Here is a 17825-nt window from a genome sequence, read left to right on the forward strand (position 1 = left end):
CACAGCACTATTTAAGATTTACTCTCTGTAGCCTACTGCACCTCGTTCCTGGCCAAAAAGTAGTTGGCGCCTACGAGCGTCAGACCCTTCTGGGTCTTGACCCAGTCCCGCAAACCGTATCCGGGCTTGCCGGTGCCCCAATTGGGCCGGTTGTCCTTGACGCTGGAGTCAATTGACACGGCGTCCTCCTGCTCAAACACGGCAAACACGTAGCGGTGCAGACCGGTCTTCTCGGGCGGGCCGGGGCCCATGTAGGGGATATGCACGGTGCCCTTGGACACGTCGACCTCGAATGACTCGCCGCCCTCGCCAACAGTGGGCTTGATGTCGGTCACCAGCATGTGAGCAAACTCGCTCCACTTGTTGTCGCCGCGCCTGGGTGCGTCGGGATCCGTGAACGCAATGGTGTAGGCTTTGGCAGGGGTCTCTGCAAACACCAGATTGAGCTTGGGCAGGTCCTGGGTGTCGGCAACCTTCAATGTGTTGCCCATGGTTGCTTCCACGCCACTCGGGAAACTCACCGTCAACATCACTTTCTGGCGGAATGCGTCCAGAACCTCAGGAATGACCTGGTGGTTCTTCAATGCGGCCATCAGCGCCGTCGAGCTTGAGATCATAGGCATTTTTTGCTTGGGGTTACTGGCTGCCGCACCCCCCTCGCCCGTTTTAAATACCCCCAAGGGTGTCCCTTACATAAGCGTAACCAACCCCACACCCTACAGTTTCCGCTTGCATTCGGCAGAGAATGTCGACGTTGAGAGCGCACAAGGCGGCAGTGACGTGCGTGGGGTTCCACAGCAGCGGGCTGTGGCTGTTTTCGGGCGACGACAAGGGCTGGGTGGTCTGGTGGGACCTGCTATCCAAGCGGCCCAAGGCAATATGGCAGGCACATGATCTCGCCCTTCTTGCTGTGAAATATCTGGGCGGAACCGACATGGAGGGCATTGTGACCCACGGCCGCGACAACAAGCTCCGGGTCTGGCGGCTGGACCAGGATCAGCTGTACAACACCCAGGTGTTGACCGAGTCCGCGTTGAAGGAGTCGTACCCGGCCCCCTGGCTCATGCACAGCCAGGACGTGAACGCCCTGAATTTCTGCCGGGTTGCCGTCTGGAATTCTCCGGCAATTGTGGCAGTGCCTGCGACTACTTCGTCGGAGAAGGTAGACGTTTACACATTGAAGCCGTTTGGTCGGCCAGTAAAGGGCCTGGCTCCCCCAAGCGAGGGCGAGTTTGACGCAGAGACCCGCGGAAACGGCTTCGGAACGGTGATGGCCATTGATCTCGGGGACCACGAGCTCGCAATTGGGTTTGAAAGCGGCCATATCGCCCACTATGATAGTGACTCGCTTGTGTTTTTTGAAAAAGTTCACAAACAGCCCGTCCTCGATGTCAAACTTCGCAACGGAACGATCTGGACCTCGGGGGCAGACCGCCAGCTAGCACGAATTCAAAATGGTCAAATTAAAGTACACAAACTAGAAACACGTGGAATCAACAGCATTGCTATCAATGATGAGGCTACAAGTCTTGTCACTGCCGGCTGGGACGGCATGGTGCGCGGATTCTCAGCCCACGATTTTAGCGAGCTCTGGTCGTTTAGAGGTGGTAGACAGGATGGCGTCACGTGTGTGGATTATGCCACCGTCCACCAACCGCCAGATGCACCGCGTCGCCTTGTAAAATTACCCTCGGAATGGATAGCCGTTGGCGGGAAAGATGGACGAGTAGGGTTGTTTGCTCTTGATTCGTCTATTGTCAACATGAATAACTTACGCAACTCTTAGCCGCTTGTTCCCAAAAGCTTGGCTGCTCGATGAACTTCGTTCAGCTTGGAAACAATATCGGCATTCGCATCGTCAACCTGCTTCAGTATGGCAGCCTGCAAGTCCGCTATGCCATCAAAGTACCGGTGCTGCATTTCTTCCAGCTCTTTCGCTGCAGCTTTTATCCGTCGTCGTTCTTCCTGCTGTTGCTTTTTGTGGAGTTCAACCGCAGCAGACGGCCGCGCGTTGGCAAACTCGCCTTGGATTTTTTCCACTAGCGCCCGCACCGACTGTAACTCGCGATTGTATCGCATCTTGAGCCCCTTGACGCTTTCTCGCACTGCACTGTACGAGACTTCTTGACGACGATTGTGTTCTTCGAGTTGTTGGCGGCGAGCTCTTTCTGCAACCAGATCAGAGTGAACTTTTTCGTAGGACTTTTTCATCGAGTCCATTCGTCGATCCCAGTCGCCTAGGTTGACATCCCATTGTTGCTGCCGCTCTTGTAGTGCCGACAAGCTCTTGTTAAGACTTTCGTTACGAGCCTGTAGCTTTTCCATTTGCTCTCGGAGAACTTGGCGCTGGCTAGCATGAAGCTCTTTTTCTGCTCTTTCGTTCTTGACTTCTTCGCGTACTTCGTTAAGCTCTTGCTGCAAGATGCAGTTTCGGTCCCGAAGCTGGTCAATCATGTGCCGCAACCTGTCGTCACCTCGCCGCTCTCGCTCTCGCTCTCGGTGCACTCTTTTGCTGTCGTAGCAAGACTCTCGCTCCACTTTGATCGGGATGGGATATTTCGGACTCAGAGGCAACGTCGCAACCACCATTGCATGATGAGTCTCGCTTGGCTCTAAGTGCGTGCCGGCCAACACTTGGGCCGGCTGGGCCAAGCTCACAAAACTCGGGGTCGGACTGGAGGGCGATGCTTCTGTCACAAACTCTTCTGAGCTACTTGGATGTTTGTCTTTTGCACTTCCAGGTGGACTGGGCGGTTTCCACGGAGGATAGGTGTGCATATTGCTGTAGGGGTGTCGTGGCAGAGGAGCAGATTTATTGTGACGAAACTTCTGGCTTAGGCTAAAATGCATCTAAAACCCTGCCAAACCAGTCATACTGCCCTTTATATGTAAATGAGGTCTAAAGTGACAACAACTGTGAGAACCTTGCTGCACCTACTGAAACGAGGAATTATGCAAAAAAACCGATGCAGTCGCCATTGAAAAAAATAGAATGAAACCACACACAGGTGTGTGACGCAGTTTATTAATTTAGTGATATTTACTTCTGTATGTGCTTTGCTTAGTTCTGTGGGGCTAGCTGCCACCGCCAAATTGGCGCATCATACTCTGCAGCTGCGGGTTGGAGTTGACCATATTCATCATATCTCCCATGGAGGGCATGCCGCCATTACCAAACATACCGGCGAGCTGGCTCATATCGGGCATACCACCGCCGCCGCCAAACATATTTGCCATTTGGCTCATATCGGGCATACCACCCCGGCCGCCCATCTGGGCCATGCGGCGACGCATCTGTTCCATCTGTGCATCGCCCTTGCCGCCCTGCATTGCCTTCATGCGGCTCATAAGACCGTCTTTACCGCCCATCTTCTTGGCCATACCGGCCATCATCTTTTGTTGAGCAAGAACCTCTTCGACTTCACGCACGGCAGTTCCAGAGCCCTTGGCCACTCGCACTACGCGGGTTGGCTGGTCTCTGAAGATTTGTCCGTCGCTGTCGAGCTCTTTCTTTGTCATTGAATCCATAATGTATACCATGGCCTTGAGACGCCGGTTAGAATCCTCGCCGCCAAGCTGGTCGGCAAACTGAGCCATGCCAGGAATCATCGAGGCGACCTTCGACAAGGGTCCCAGCTTCATGACGTTCTCCATTTGGGTACGCAAGTCACGCAGAGTGAAAATGCCTGCCTGCAGGTTTTTGATTGTGTCTTTCTGATCAAGCTTGAGGGTCTGCACATGCTCCATCAAGCCCTGGATATCACCGATGCCAAGCAGTTTGGAAATAAACTGCTGCGGCGAAAAGGTCTCAAAGTCGTGAATATGCTCACCGGTACCAATAAAGGCAATAGGTGTTTGGGTTGCGGCGACCGCAGAAATTGCACCACCACCTTTGGCATGACCGTCCATCTTTGTGAGAACAATGGAACCAAAGTCGGCGGCTTCCTTGAATGCAGAAGCTTGCAGCTGGGCAGCCTGGCCAATTGACGCATCCAAAACCATCAACGTGTGGTCTGGCTTGACGGCGTCGCCGATCTGGACCATCTCGTCAAACAAGTCTTGCTCCTGACGGTGCCGACCCGACGTGTCGACTATGATCAAATCAAACATGTCCTTCTTGAACTTGTCCACACCTTGTTTGGCAATAACCACCGGATCAGGCTCGGTGTACGAGCCGAAAAACGGCACTTTGGCACGGGTGGCATTCTGCTTGAGCTGATCGAACGCACCAGCACGGAACGTGTCGGCACAAACCAAACCAGTCTTGAAGCCCCGACGCTGGAAGTAGACAGCAAGCTTCGTGCAGGTCGTGGTTTTACCCGCACCTTGCAAACCCACGAGCATAATGACGTTCGAGCGGCCCTTTTTGGGCTTCCAGACCTCCTGCTGAGTGTCGACTAGCGCACAGAGCTCGTCAAACACGGCCTTTTGAATAACGCGCTTGCGGTTCTGCGGCAGGGTCTCTTTGATATTGACTTTTTTCTTGATGTTGGTCTTGAGCTTAGCGACTTGGGCCAGGCCGACATCGTGCTTCAGAAGAGCCATAGAGATCTCGTTCAGCATGGCATCGAGCGTATCTTCGTCAACGTCTCCCGTAGCCCGGGTTACCGAGCTGAGGGCTTGGTTGATGCTCTTTCCCAAATCTGCGAGAACCATCCTCGTGGAAAATAGAGCCGCTTACGTCAGGGGGAGATAAATTGAGTTTGCCCAAGGTTGGCGGGGCGGAGGTGGGTGAGGGCGGAGTTCGATAAGGCACGGGGAGACTAAAGTTTGAGGGGCCCTTTACGTAGTGGCCGATCCGGAGGGTGATTAATTTACGCTGAAACACGCTAGCTAAACAAGTATGTGAGACGGAGGAGTAGGTGATTATGAATCAGGGCGAAATTTCAGGCAGGGCGAGGTTGTCGCGAGAAATTGTGCTTGAATTATTTTTTTTGGAGACTGCGCCAAGAGGGATCTTTCACGTACCGTTGGTATGCCAAGAATTTCACGGCACGGCCCAGCTCGCCCGACCAGGAGTTGCGTTACATTGTATTCATCCCAACTGGTCATAACTCTAACCAAACGTCATGGCACGAAAATGACGACCCCAATGCAAGTCGAGATGGGATGCCAACACCGCAGCAGGGTCAATTCCGTGTGGGCACGCCGTGAGACAAAAAATTTGCCCGTCAAAAATGACGCTTTTGCCAACTGGAAATCCCGACTGCTCGCTGAGATGTCGCGATGATGCCTGGAAAACAAGACTGGGATGACGTCACTGACAGGCTTAGGCCTGATCGGCACGAAACTTTATGGTTTCGGCTGTGCATAGGGATCCAGCCATACACAGATATTCTATAGTTATTTGCAGGCAATTAGAGTTATTATCAGTCATGAAAATAGGGGAAATACGTCAGTTTGCGCATAAAGTTGTATGCGGAGTGAAACGGATCGGCAGCTTCTAGCGTTTTTGCCGAATCAAACATTGCGTTAAGTTCCATCAGTAAAATTATGCTGCAATGGGAGATCTATTTCCCGCCGCAATATAAATAATAGGCTGGTTGTCGGGGTCTACCCACACCAATCCCTTCTCGCTGTAAACCCAAGTAACACCCGCTCACGCCAACACCAGTCTAGAACCCACGCGTACCCGTAATGGCCACCTGCACAGCTCGTCCACCCGCACCCAATCGTTTCCCAAGCCGTCTCGAGAGCCCTTCTGGTGTGCACCGTCGCTGCTCCCGCTGCAAGGTAACCGAGGTCGGCTGGTCGGTGGAGACGTCACCCACCACGCACATTGATGCTCCGTGCACGATTCTACGGGGCACTACCACGCTATTTCGGTACCCGAACCGGTTCCACAGCTCGATCATGAGGCCTGAGGTGAAGATCACGCACTTTGACCGTGCCCAGCTGCTGGAGATCATGCACCAGTGCTTTGAGTCGCCATTCGACAACCCGAAACGCGATCCTCAGGCGTCGACAGCCGTGCGGGTTGAAATCACCCACCGTCGAGCGTCTGCCAAGGACTATCTGCGATCGGTCAACTTTGGCATGGGCGACGCCGTCAAGTTAGGACTGTAACAGTAGCAAGCAAAATAAATAAAGAGTAATCATATATCATAAAACAAGCGGCCCTAGCGGCCGCGTGCTACCTAGTCACCATTCGAGCTGTTTTGACCAGGCGACCTTACGTCCACGTGATCTGCGGCGGCGTAACTTACTGTCCTTCATGAGGTAAAACTTGAGTTCGGCGGCCGAATAGAACCCGGAATGTATTGCCCTTTCCTTCTTTGCGTCCTTCAACGACGACGGTCCCGGCTGGGCGTCGTGGTGGTGGGGCACACAGCGGCGGCCAGGCGAGGGCGGCACTTCGTTACGCGCTGACCGCCGGAGAGGCGTTTCCGGGGGTTTAATTTTTTCCTTCTCCTGTTCCCCAGCAGCCCCCGTCATGGATGTGCGGGATGCCTATGTCGACTGGGATGTAAGATGGCAACTTATTCAGACCATCCTGGCGGGAGTCTTCTAAGCTATATGCAAATTTAGTTAGATAGGCAGCCATCTGCAGGAAGCACGATCCACGCCTACATTGCAGACTTTTTATGTTTATCAGCAAGACCTCTTGGCTTAGCTAAGGGGGAACATCCCTCTGAGCCGGGGGAAAGGGGAGGGGGGTATAAGTAAAATAAAGACGGGTCTTATATAAGCATAGCCCTGGTTATCGTGCTGGACCTCGTGAGCCTAACCCCCACTTCTGCAGAGTTGCCTAAAAGGGACATCGGCAGTGGGGCATGGCGATGAAGTTTTCAGGTCCAAGCAGACGCCGACGACGAGCCGGGCGAGCGAATCGGGCCGTGGACAAGATGGCTCTGGTGGTGCTGGAGTTGACAGGGTGTGTGCCGACGTCCGTTGTGCAAACGCTTGGTTGGGTGCCTCAGGTCTTGTTACTAGCCCACCGGTTTCACGTGAAGGAATGAGACGCAGTGAATCTAAGATAACGTGCCGACAGTGCCGCCACCGCTCCAACTGCGACTGGTCTGGACGGAGACTGGTTTTAGGTCGCACCCTAGTACATGGCTGAGGGTTTGCATATAGCTTGAGTCCGGCAAACCATGAAGAGGTTTGACATTCATGCTCATCCAGAGCTGCGTGATCATGCATGACGCGGATTGCATGTGACAGTGGGTTCAGTGGGAATAATCCGAGTTCGGGGCCGTGGACTTGGCCTACCCGCCACGAATACCAGTTCCATTACAGCCTGCAAAAGCACGTGTAATGTCAATTTCGCCATTGGCCATTTTTCACCGATCCGAATCGACACCTGACAGGCTCCTTATTTTTCATCGCCTGCTGTAGGTTCCCGTGCATATACACATGAGGAAGCCCTTACCGCAGCATGACGCTAATCTGGTGCTATATATTGTGGCCAAGCATAAGACATCAGGCATCTCTACACATCATACAAACATGTCGAACACTCTATCCGATACTGCTAACGAGAAAACACAGTCCTCGCAGTCTGTGTTTGTTCAGCACCTTGCCACATATCCCGCTATCACCGCTGTGGCCGGTTTGGTAGCGTCGTTCCCTGTGGTGAAGATTTTCGCATCCAATGCGGTTCCGCTCATCCAGGCCGTGCACGAGCGTACGCGCAAGGTTTCTGATCCGCTGGTCAGTGCCGTTGAGCCTGCTCTCAAGCGGGCCGACGAGCTGGGCGACAAGGTTCTCACCGACCTCGACAACCGGTTTCCGGCTCTGAAGACCGTCCAGCCGGCCGATCTTGTCGAGGGTGCCCAATCGCGAATTAACTCGGCCCGTGCATCTGCCCAGAGCGCCGTCGATGCCCACCTGATCCAGCCAGTTGCCAATGTTGCTGGCGCCGCCAAGGCCCAGTACACCAAGGTGTATGACACCCAGGGACAATACATTGCCACCATTGTGAACAACCAGGTTGGTCCGGTCAACGTGCGTCTGGAGTCTGTCATTTCCGAGTACCTCCCCAGTGACCAGGCCCTGCCTCCCAAGGAGGGCACGGAGGTGCAGCGCACATTTGTTCTTGTCAAGACGGCTGCTGAGCGAGCTCGTCCCCAGATCCAGGAGTTTGAGGTTTCCACCCGCCAGTACTGCGTCCAGGTCTACCAGGCCAAGCTGAAGGAGCGGGACGGCGAGAAGGAAACGCACTCTTTGATCTCTAGCTTGCTTGCTGCGGTTGCTGCTGGACGTCAGATTACTGGCGAGGGTCTTCACAGGGCGGCTGCAATCAGCGGCCTGCGACCCCAGGAGGCGAAGACGACTGTCTTCAACGACGTCGAGAAGGCCGAGGCCTACATCACGCCCTCCCGTACCAGCAGTGCCGTTGTGGCCGTTGAGCCTGTACAGGCAGTAGCTGTTCCTGCCCACTAAACGTTCCTATCCGGTCATTAATTTAAGAATTAAAGCCGCCTGCGACTTTATCTGATACTATAGAATATATTGTTAATACTGCATCCTGTCAGCGCACTAGCCGGAGGCTTGTCGGGCGGTCACTAGCAAAAGGTTTTCCAAGCGGCCACTAGCGAAATTCCGGCACCATTAAAAGCATCAACAAAAAGAGAACAAGAACAATACAAGGAAAACCGGCTGTTGCCTGATCGGGTTAGGGTCGGCATCTACCATAGGGCTTAGGGCTGTTGGGACGACTGTCAACTAACTCATACACCAACTCTGGTGGAATCTCCAACTCCAACCAAATGGGTCGCATCAACGAGTATCAGGTTATCGGCCGCCACCTCCCTTCGGAGACTGCCCCCGAGCCCAAGCTGTATCGCATGCGCATTTTTGCTCCTAACGAGGTTGTCGCCAAGTCCCGTTTCTGGTACTTTTTGACCAAGCTCCGTCGTATCAAAAAGGCCCACGGTGAGATCGTTTCTGTCAACCAGATCCACGAGAAGCGCCCCACCAAGGTCAAGAACTTTGGCATCTGGATCCGCTACGACTCCCGCTCCGGTACCCACAACATGTACAAGGAGTACCGTGAGTTGAGCCGCGCTGATGCCGTCGAGGCCCTGTACCAGGACATGGCTGCCCGCCACCGCTCCCGCTTCCGGTCCATTCACATCCTCAAGGTCGTCGAGCTTGAGAAGAACGACGATGTCAAGCGCCCTTACATCCGCCAGCTCCTCGTCAAGGACCTCAAGTTCCCCTTGCCTCACCGTATCCAGAAGTCTTCGGCTCTGTTCTCTCACCGCCGCCCTTCGACTTTCTATTAAGTGTATGTAGCTTTTTTAATCGCCTTATTGCACCTCTAGCATTTGGTGCCTGGTAATAAGCTATAGGATAAAACATGATCTTTTAAAAACACCTAGTTCCGTTTGGCGGCCTGCAAAATCACCCACAGAGCGGTAGCTGACACGACCGGAATGCTGAAATTGTCATCTATAATCGGAAACAGTTCTGCAACGGCAACCACGACTCCGACAGTTACCGAATAGCTCAGTAGTGACAGCCTAGAGCTCTCGGCGGTCCATAAAATGTCCTGGGGCAGATTGAATTGGTTGTAAGCCGGGACATAGTAGCCATACCACAGCCAAGTGAGCGCGATGCCACAGATAAACGCAGCAAAGCTACCGGCAAGCGACTTGCCTTTGTACAGTTGGGGCGTGTATTTGCCATAGGCCCGTCCAATTGTCGAAGCACTCAAGTCGGCCCACGACAGGAGCAGAACAGACAGCACACTGAGATCTTTCGGGAAAATGCTGAATACAACAATAAGGCCCGCAAGATACCATATCACGCCGTTCACGGCACCGGTTTTCTCGCTTTCTCGCATAAGTGGGCCGACGGTTTGAATGTAGGCCCGATTGAGCTCGGGCGACGCAAACCGAAACACCTCGATCGTTGCGATAGGCACCAGCATAGCTATGAGCACTGGCGTTACTTGGTTCAGGTGTGTTCCATGGACATACAGGTACAGCGTGATAATAGCAATAGAACCATGTAGTACTTTTCGGGGTATCTCGTGCTGCTGGACCCAGTTTTCGGCTTTCTCAAGTACTCCAGCTGATTCCTGCGCGGTATTTGCCATGCTGACGGACCCTAGATCGGGCTGTCGATTATAACGCCCCTGCAGGTTTTCGACCACCTGCGGGCAGCTGGGCATACCGCTTATTTGAGTGCGTTGATTGCAGTGACTAGGGTTGTAGTCGACTATCAACCCCCGAGGCTTGCAATTCCACCAAAAACCCGGACGAATTACAGCGAGATTGCTGCCAAAACCTTGCTGCTTGCTCCACCTAAATCTGCCGGTTACTAATGTCACATGCTACTTAAAATCTCTGTCGAGATGTCGTGGAGGCAACTACCTGAAGCATGCAGAAAATCCGAGAAGAACCACTCGGCTGACCGTGTGGGTGCAAAAATACAGACCTCGTGAGGCAGGAGTACATAATGGTAGTCGCTGGGATTTCTAACAACACAAGGTCGTATGGTGTAGTGGTGAGCATATGAGGTTTTGATTCTCTCAAACTTCCTCGCGACCCCGGTTCGAACCCGGGTACGACCTATTTTTTTACTCTCATTGTCTCCCATTATTGCGCGAATTTTTTGCGCCGCATACAATTAAACCAACTAAAAACCTTTATATCTTCCTACACTAGTCCCGCTAGCTACCGCCGCTGCCGTTCAGAACCGCATTTGGCCCCCCTTAAAGTGAAATTTTCACTCGCTCTGTCATCATCCTCTAAAATGTTCAGAAGTGTGCTCACCCGCTCTGTTCTCGGTGAGGCACTGGCCGCCCCGATCGGAGCAAGCCTTACCGGAGCAGGATCACTGGGTCTTCCTCGTATCAGTCTTCGCTGGCCCTGGAGCCGCGACGTGGAAGACACCAGCGTGCTGGAGGCGGTGCCCAAGAAACGCACATCGCACCGCAAGAAGCGGCAACGACAGCTGGCCGGTAACAACCAGCAAAAGCCCCTGAAGAATCTCGGGCGCTGCCCTGCCTGTGGCCACTTCAAACGGGCCCATACACTGTGCATGAACTGCGCTGAGGAGATCCGCCAGGTCTGGAAGCTGCGAGACAAGCAGGCTGCCGAGGCCAAACTGGATCCCACCAAGCAGTACGACGACTCAGGCGCTTCTCCAGAAGACGTTGCACTCAACTTCCCCGCCCGTCACTCTCGTCCCAGTGAGTACCAGGAGAAACTGGCCGACAAAGAAGAGTACGTTTTGGGCCGGCCCAAGACACTGGCTGTTCCTGAAAAGCCCCGCAAAGCAAAGCAGGTGCCCCTGAAGCAGCGCAAGCCCTACGAAAACTAGGTTGTATATAATGAGCGTAGCTCTAATTTATAGTTGATTTCCTCTGGTGATTACACAATGAAAATCGTCGCCCATCCGTTGGGCATTCGGCCGTCTGGAAATGCGCTTTTGGACGACGACAGACGGCCCGGCATGGGGCTGTTTGGGCGGCTGCCTGACGAGATCGTGATGACGATTGTGCAGGAGCTCGACGCCAAGAGCCTGCTCGCGCTAGGGCATACTTGCAAAGGGCTGTTTGCCTACTGCTGGTTTGACGAGCTGTGGAAGCAGGTGATCTACGAAAGAAAGTCGCCGGATCTGGTTTGGAAAGGCAGCTGGAGACGCACGGCCCTGGGGCTGGACAAAGACCAGGAAGCGCAGGTGTCGGCCGAGAAGGTCGTCTACTCTGATCTGCTGCATCGGCCGTACGAGCTGTCGCAAATCGACTATCAAGAGTACATTGATCCCGAGCACAGGGGCAAGATTCCGACGTTCTCTGAATCAGAGATGACTGTGGAGAAGTTCGACGGCGAATGGCACAATAAACCGTTTGTCGTGAACCTCAGCAAACCGATCGCCGAGTGGACCATGGACGATCTGGTTGAAAAGTACGGCGAGCTCGGATTCCGCCAAGAGTACATGGACTGGAAACTCAAGGTGTATGTTGAGTATGCCCGGGAGAACCACGATGAGGTGCCACTTTATTTATTTGACTGCCATTCCAAGGCGCACCAGGACCTGGTCTTTGAGCCGCCGCTCTCGCACATTTTTGGCACCGAGCGAGACTACTTTGCCCTGTTTGGCAAGAACAGACCCGACCACCAGTGGCTGATTGTTGGTCCTAGCCGCAGCGGCTCGGGGTTCCACAAAGACCCCAATGCGACCTCGGCGTGGAACTCGGTGGTGTCCGGCCACAAGTACTGGATCATGTTCCCGGGCGATTGTCCGCCGCCGGGCATTTACACTGACCAGGAGCAAAGCGAGGTGACTGCTCCTGTGTCGTTGGCCGAGTGGTTTGCTTCGGGCTTTTACACAGAGGCCAAAAAGCACCCCAATTTCCGGCATGCCGTCACGGGGCCTGGCCAGGTGATGTACGTGCCGTCCGGGTGGTGGCATGCGGTCGTCAACCTCGACGAAAACATCGCCATGACCGGGAACTTTGTGGCCGAGCCCGAGCTGCGCAAGGTCCTGGCGTTTCTCAAAAACAAGCCCGACCAGATTTCCGGCTTCAAGCTGCCTGCTGAACAGGTTTACCACGAGTTTGTTGGTCTACTGAAGGAGAAAACGCCCGAAATTGCTGAAAAGTATGAGTCTGCGGATTGCAAAAAGCGAAGCTGGCGGCAGGTTACAGAGGCAGAAACACCTTTTACATTTAATTTCGAATAGTCTACAAATAGTTTGTTTGGATCTTTTCTTGAGTGTTTTGTTTTAACAAAAAATAAGCAGCCGGTTAGCTGATAACGCAGCAGCCAAAGCAGCGGCCCTCCTTCTTTTCCTCAGCCTTGACGGCAGCGGCGGGAGCGGCGGCGGGCTTGGCGGCAGCAGCGTCGGCAGTAGCACGGGTAGCAGTAGTATTAGCAGCCTGGGTGGAAGCCTTAGTGGCAGGGGCAGACGAGCTGGTGGTGGCCTTGGGGGCCGGGGCGGCAGTGCCGGGAGCACCAGCAGTGCTGGAGGTGGCCTTGAGAACAGTCTTGGCGAACTGCTCACCCTGGATGCGAGCGATTTTGTGCTCGAGGTCAGTGACCTGGCGGGAGCCATCAGCGCCAGCGTAGGTGCCGGCACCCCAGGGAGAACCACCGTGGAACTCGTTCAGGTCGGTGATCTCGGGGAAAGCATCTCTGTAGCCCAAGGGAACGTACAGCATGCCGTGGTGGGTGAAGATAGAGAGCAGGTTGCGGACGGTGGTCTCCTGGCCGCCGTTAGGGGTACCGGTGGAGACAAAGACACCGACGTACTTTCCGTAGAAGCCACCGGTGGTCCATTGGCTGGCGGTACGGTCGATGAAGGCCTTGACAGCGTAGGGCATAGAGCCGAAGCGGGTAGGCACACCGAAGAGCACACCGTCGTACTGGGTCAAGAGCTCCGGGGTGATTTCGGGCAGGTTGGACTTGGCCGAGGCATCCAAGGGCTCTGAGCTGGGGATCTGGAAGGCATCAACCTGAACGCCAGCGGATCTGGCACCCTCGATCTCGCTCTTACTGAGTGAAAGAATGTGGTTGTAGGAGGAGTAGACAACGACGGCAATCTTGGTCATATTGGATCTGAATGTAATAAAAAGTAAGTGGTATTAGGGTGGAATACTTGAAACAATATTAACACTTCCGACCGAGCGTGTGAGGAATAGTAGTACACCAAAGGGGGTTACAGAAACTGGGTTGCTGCTTTGAGGCTACTTAATCTGTATTATGAGGGTAGGGGTTAGAACTGGCGTTTGTCAGAAGGTCTGGCTTGATTCGGGTTGCCGCGACGGCTTGATTATTTTTGCTAGGATATGTTGAGAATTCAGGTCGCAAATAACCTTTTTCCGGCCCAGCCCCCAGGCCTCTGCTTGCAAAACCCGTTGGCCGTTTCGCCACGCTTTGTTTTCATTCCATGCCGAGTTCCCTGCCGGGGTACCGATGTGCCTGCTAACTTTACGATAAGTGAGGTCCGTGGTTGAGCTATTTCTTTGAGACATTATGGACAGTACGTAGAAGTTTTTACGAAAATATGCCTGTGCTGGCCTCTCCGGACCATGCTACGAGCCGCTAGACTGGCCTCCTCGCGGTAGCTCAAATGCACAGCCACGTAATGGCACCTTCGCTGTAAGGTTGCGCAGATTCCAGTCGAAGGGCGATGCGCACAGGGGCATGCGTTAACCCTCGCACCTGAAGGTACGGAGCAGCGCTGCGAACGCCAGGTCACGTTGGCGGCTAATGTCGAGGCGGTAACTGGTAAACGGGGCGCATCGATAGCCTTGAACCGTCCTGCAGTGATCTATCAGCCATGCAGCACTCTGCGGTAGCAGCTTCAAATCCAGCGCACCCCCGGAGACCGAAACCGCTATCTGACGGGACTTTGCCTAAGGGAGGAAAAATCCAGACGACGCCGCACCAACTCTGGGGAATTTGCACCCCCGGATAGCCTAAAATAGCTCAATTTAACCAACCGTTACTCAGCTCATATGCAACCCCAGCGCAGCAAGACAGGAAGGTAGCTATCACGTGACCAGGGGTAAGCTGGAATTTTCTTGTTGGTCCAACCGGGAAATTTTCATGAAACGGGCACGAAAAGCACCAATTAAAGCACAGATTCTGGAGATTACATGCTCGAGAACCCCTCTAGCCCGTCGAATTCTTTCCCCGCGAATTGACAACTGTGGTGCTGAGATGAGACCACCACGGGGCAACCGGACAGCCGCAACGTAATTATGAATGGGGTTAGGGCGGCAGACCCCAATATAAAGAGACATATCCTATCCACATACTTCCCCAAACAAGATCGAAAATGGCTCCCAAGGTTGCAATTGTTTACTACTCTCTCTACGGACATATCCGCACTCTCGCCCTCGCTGTCAAGGAGGGTGTCGAGGCTGCTGGTGGTAAGGCTGATCTCTTCCAGATTGCTGAGACTCTCCCCGAGGAGGTCCTCGCCAAGATGGGTGCCCCTGCCAAGTCTAACGACCCTATTGCCGACCCCGTTGCTCTTTCCAAGTACGACGCTTTCTTGTTCGGTATCCCTACCCGTTTCGGTAACTTCCCTGCTCAGTGGAAGGCCTTCTGGGACCGTACCGGTGGTCTCTGGACCCAGGGTGGTTTCCACGGCAAGTACGCCGGTATCTTTGTCTCCACTGGTACCCCCGGTGGTGGCCAGGAGGTTACTGCTCTCAACGCCCTCTCCACCTTGACTCACCACGGTATCATCTACGTTCCTTTGGGTTACGCCAAGGCTTTCAAGGAGATCACCTCCTTTGATGAGATCCACGGTTCTTCTCCTTGGGGTGCTGGTACCTACGCTGGTGCTGATGGCTCTCGCCAGCCCAACAAGACCGAGCTTGCCATTGCTAAGATCCAGGGCAGCGCTTTCTACGAGACCGTCAACAAGGCTTTTTAAGTAGAACATCTAGACTGTAGTACAAACTGCAAGTGATTCATTGCTCGAGCGTCGGGGTGTGCTCATGACCGACAACAGGTCTGCTCATCTGCTCAAGTGTGCTCAGATCTGCTCAATTATGCCCAAGTCTGCTCATCTGCTCATACCACCCCAACTAACATAGGCGCGGCAGAAGACACGTCCTAACTCGTATTGGCAAATAGTCACTCTGGGCTATTCAATCAAATACAACAGCCCCTCCACTTCAACACAGATGTCATGCAATGTGCAGTTGGCGCAGTGCAGCCAAGACATCCTAACGGCTATACATGGGTTAACTTAAAACTTTTAACTGACGCTCTATATCAAACTGAAACTAAAAAGTTGCTGGGGGCCAAGCCAAAGCGATTCTTTCCAAGAACCTCGACTTCCCACCATCCATCTTCCTGCATAACCGTTACCAACAAAATGTCTCCCTTGCGGAAACTGACTTCTTCGGGAATTGCTGCCCGATAGTCGTATTGAGCCCGACTATATCGGATGACCCGCATCCCGTTGGTAGTTCGAGTAGGCAGCTGCATGCGACTGTCTCTCGCCTCGACGGTTGACTTGGACCGAGGCCTTCGAGTCTGCTGCTGGTTAACCTGCTGTGAATACTGAGCATACTGTGCGGCCTTTGCTTGTTGTGGTGCCAAGGCGTGGTGGTAGCGCATGGGCTGCCCCTGCGGAGAGGCTGCCGATGCCGAATACATGCCATTCTGTGCCATTCCCGCTCCAACCTCTTTACGAGTAGGCGATTTGCGCGAAACACTACTGTCCAACCGCTCAGTGGTTGCCCGGCCGTTACCATAAGGACCGCTTGCGCTCTGTTGATGTAGCGTATTAATACCAGGCATGCTCATTGGCCGAGTTTTCGCTGGCCTGGTTGTAGACTCTGCCTTGAGACGCTCCACAGCTACAAGCAGAGGATCTTGGGTTGTGGCTGCCGATGGCGGCGCTTGGCGAACATCAGTGTGCGCAGGAAAAGCTGAGGAATCAGAGAACTTGTTACGCTCAGATTCGGAGGGCTGCCAGATCTTGGATAGATCTGGCGTACTCTGACGCTTGAACGGCATAGCCCATGACCGGCGTTTTTGTTCACGCGCTTGGGGTTGCTGCAGCACGGCGGCTGGCCGCATCTGGGTTGGGCGAACAGCGTTTTCAGGCTTGGAAACAGCCGTCACCTCAATGGGGTTGAAGTTGGCGGCAGTTTGGAAATCAGGAGATCCACCAATACTGTTTGAATAGATAGAGCTGTGAGGTGAGGTGCCTAAATGGCTAGGCGAACTGCTCGCGTAGCCGTCGTCGCTGGCGGGAACAAGTTCAGGCACATTTTTCATGGCATTATTACCTCCCGTCTCGGTGCCATGAGAACCATAGTATGAGGTATCAAACATACTCTCATTTTGGGACCTATCATCCTCATGTTCATCGTCAAAGGCACCGTCGCGGCTAAAGTTAGCAACCCGGTAAGCGCCTTCGCCATCGTCACGGGAGAACCCGCCCATAAAATTGCAAAACTCCGGTGGATCCTGAATATGAGATCCAGTACCTTGAAATTCAATAAAATCAGCAATGTCCTTTGACGATTCGCATTTTTCAAGGGCCACGCGGATCACCTCACAGCCTTCGTCGTCGCTAACGCATACGCTGGAAACGACATTTGCATAAGCCCACAGATTGGACTTGAGGAAATCAATTCGCTCCTCTTCAAGAGTCTGGAAGCGGTCGCAAGTATTTTTCCACTCGTGGTTCCAGTGATCAATTGTTTCGGAAAGCATCTTGAGGTTGTCACGGTATTGGCGCTGGAGACCGTCAACGGCCATACGACTACGCTCAAGCTTTTGATTATTCTTGTCCAGATCACGGCCCATAAGTAAATTCTGCTGAGCAAGATATCCTGTAATGTTGTGGGCTTCTTGTTCGTACTTGTTTCTGCTCTTCTCCGCAGCCGTGTTTTGATTAGCTTTAGTCTTGGTGAGTCTGACCATTGCGTCCTCACCTTGACGGCGACGCTCACGCATTGATGCAGCAAACGCCTGAAGAGGCTTGAGGAGCTGGGTAGAGATTTGCAGCGCCTCAGCCTCGTGGCTCTTGGCCATGGCGGCGGTGGTGGACCTCACGGTGTTCAAGGACTCTTTGAGAGAACCGGTTTCGTTTTCACCAAGAGCCCGTCGTGATAGCTGGAGTAGCTTGCGAGCATACTCTTCTTCAATTGCTTGTCGTTCTTTGTAAAAAGTCTGGACTTCCTCACATGTCTGTTTAGCGTGGTGCATTCTCTGGAGAAGACGAGTGTAACCTACATCATCTTTGCCCCAGAAGTTGTTTGCGAACGTCTTTGGAGGCTCCATAAAGTCGTTAATGAATTGATTGTGGGTTCAATCGAAAGGTGAGGGGTTGGGTGGATGATATCGCCCAAGATGCACAAGGGCAATAAATGAGGCAGTGTTTACATTTGGCTT

At 53.5% G+C, this 17825-nt stretch overlaps 14 protein-coding genes across 14 annotated transcripts; 7 read left to right on the forward strand and 7 right to left on the reverse strand.

Annotated features, from left to right (window-relative positions):
• Window positions 1–32: 32 nt before the first annotated feature.
• Window positions 33–623, reverse strand: B9G98_03001 (Carboxypeptidase Y inhibitor; the record flags this gene model as incomplete). The annotated part of the gene is made up of 1 exon (XM_024809558.1): window positions 33–623. The coding sequence occupies one exon, from the start codon at window positions 621–623 to the stop codon at window positions 33–35; it is 591 nt and encodes a 196-aa protein (XP_024665326.1).
• A 122-nt stretch (window positions 624–745) lies between these two features.
• Window positions 746–1730, forward strand: B9G98_03002 (ASTRA-associated protein 1; the record flags this gene model as incomplete). The annotated part of the gene is made up of 2 exons (XM_024809559.1): window positions 746–1630; window positions 1704–1730. The coding sequence occupies 2 exons, from the start codon at window positions 746–748 to the stop codon at window positions 1728–1730; spliced, it is 912 nt and encodes a 303-aa protein (XP_024665327.1).
• A 52-nt stretch (window positions 1731–1782) lies between these two features.
• Window positions 1783–2778, reverse strand: B9G98_03003 (hypothetical protein; the record flags this gene model as incomplete). Its single annotated transcript, XM_024809560.1, has 1 exon — window positions 1783–2778. The coding sequence occupies one exon, from the start codon at window positions 2776–2778 to the stop codon at window positions 1783–1785; it is 996 nt and encodes a 331-aa protein (XP_024665328.1).
• Window positions 2779–3075: 297 nt separating this feature from the next.
• Window positions 3076–4656, reverse strand: B9G98_03004 (Signal recognition particle; the record flags this gene model as incomplete). Its single annotated transcript, XM_024809561.1, has 1 exon — window positions 3076–4656. One exon carries the CDS (start codon window positions 4654–4656, stop codon window positions 3076–3078), a length of 1581 nt encoding a protein of 526 aa, XP_024665329.1.
• A 981-nt stretch (window positions 4657–5637) lies between these two features.
• B9G98_03005 (hypothetical protein) lies at window positions 5638–6066 on the forward strand (the record flags this gene model as incomplete). Its single annotated transcript, XM_024809562.1, has 1 exon — window positions 5638–6066. The coding sequence occupies one exon, from the start codon at window positions 5638–5640 to the stop codon at window positions 6064–6066; it is 429 nt and encodes a 142-aa protein (XP_024665330.1).
• Window positions 6067–6141: 75 nt separating this feature from the next.
• Window positions 6142–6435, reverse strand: B9G98_03006 (hypothetical protein; the record flags this gene model as incomplete). The annotated part of the gene is made up of 1 exon (XM_024809563.1): window positions 6142–6435. One exon carries the CDS (start codon window positions 6433–6435, stop codon window positions 6142–6144), a length of 294 nt encoding a protein of 97 aa, XP_024665331.1.
• A 1014-nt stretch (window positions 6436–7449) lies between these two features.
• B9G98_03007 (hypothetical protein) lies at window positions 7450–8385 on the forward strand (the record flags this gene model as incomplete). The annotated part of the gene is made up of 1 exon (XM_024809564.1): window positions 7450–8385. One exon carries the CDS (start codon window positions 7450–7452, stop codon window positions 8383–8385), a length of 936 nt encoding a protein of 311 aa, XP_024665332.1.
• Window positions 8386–8711: 326 nt separating this feature from the next.
• Window positions 8712–9230, forward strand: B9G98_03008 (60S ribosomal protein L20-B; the record flags this gene model as incomplete). The annotated part of the gene is made up of 1 exon (XM_024809565.1): window positions 8712–9230. The coding sequence occupies one exon, from the start codon at window positions 8712–8714 to the stop codon at window positions 9228–9230; it is 519 nt and encodes a 172-aa protein (XP_024665333.1).
• A 92-nt stretch (window positions 9231–9322) lies between these two features.
• On the reverse strand, window positions 9323–10050 carry B9G98_03009 (CTP-dependent diacylglycerol kinase 1; the record flags this gene model as incomplete). The annotated part of the gene is made up of 1 exon (XM_024809566.1): window positions 9323–10050. The coding sequence occupies exon 1, from the start codon at window positions 10043–10045 to the stop codon at window positions 9323–9325; it is 723 nt and encodes a 240-aa protein (XP_024665334.1). The 5' UTR covers window positions 10046–10050.
• A 654-nt stretch (window positions 10051–10704) lies between these two features.
• Window positions 10705–11274, forward strand: B9G98_03010 (54S ribosomal protein L32, mitochondrial; the record flags this gene model as incomplete). The annotated part of the gene is made up of 1 exon (XM_024809567.1): window positions 10705–11274. One exon carries the CDS (start codon window positions 10705–10707, stop codon window positions 11272–11274), a length of 570 nt encoding a protein of 189 aa, XP_024665335.1.
• Window positions 11275–11331: 57 nt separating this feature from the next.
• On the forward strand, window positions 11332–12639 carry B9G98_03011 (hypothetical protein; the record flags this gene model as incomplete). The annotated part of the gene is made up of 1 exon (XM_024809568.1): window positions 11332–12639. The coding sequence occupies one exon, from the start codon at window positions 11332–11334 to the stop codon at window positions 12637–12639; it is 1308 nt and encodes a 435-aa protein (XP_024665336.1).
• Window positions 12640–12703: 64 nt separating this feature from the next.
• Window positions 12704–13507, reverse strand: B9G98_03012 (Flavoprotein-like protein YCP4; the record flags this gene model as incomplete). Its single annotated transcript, XM_024809569.1, has 1 exon — window positions 12704–13507. One exon carries the CDS (start codon window positions 13505–13507, stop codon window positions 12704–12706), a length of 804 nt encoding a protein of 267 aa, XP_024665337.1.
• Window positions 13508–14739: 1232 nt separating this feature from the next.
• Window positions 14740–15345, forward strand: B9G98_03013 (Protoplast secreted protein 2; the record flags this gene model as incomplete). The annotated part of the gene is made up of 1 exon (XM_024809570.1): window positions 14740–15345. The coding sequence occupies one exon, from the start codon at window positions 14740–14742 to the stop codon at window positions 15343–15345; it is 606 nt and encodes a 201-aa protein (XP_024665338.1).
• Window positions 15346–15689: 344 nt separating this feature from the next.
• Window positions 15690–17714, reverse strand: B9G98_03014 (Septation protein imp2; the record flags this gene model as incomplete). The annotated part of the gene is made up of 1 exon (XM_024809571.1): window positions 15690–17714. One exon carries the CDS (start codon window positions 17712–17714, stop codon window positions 15690–15692), a length of 2025 nt encoding a protein of 674 aa, XP_024665339.1.
• Between the last annotated feature and the right edge of the window lie 111 nt (window positions 17715–17825).

This window comes from Wickerhamiella sorbophila, assembly GCF_002251995.1.
Source record: "Wickerhamiella sorbophila strain DS02 chromosome Unknown contig3, whole genome shotgun sequence".
Classification (NCBI taxonomy): domain Eukaryota; kingdom Fungi; phylum Ascomycota; class Dipodascomycetes; order Dipodascales; family Trichomonascaceae; genus Wickerhamiella; species Wickerhamiella sorbophila.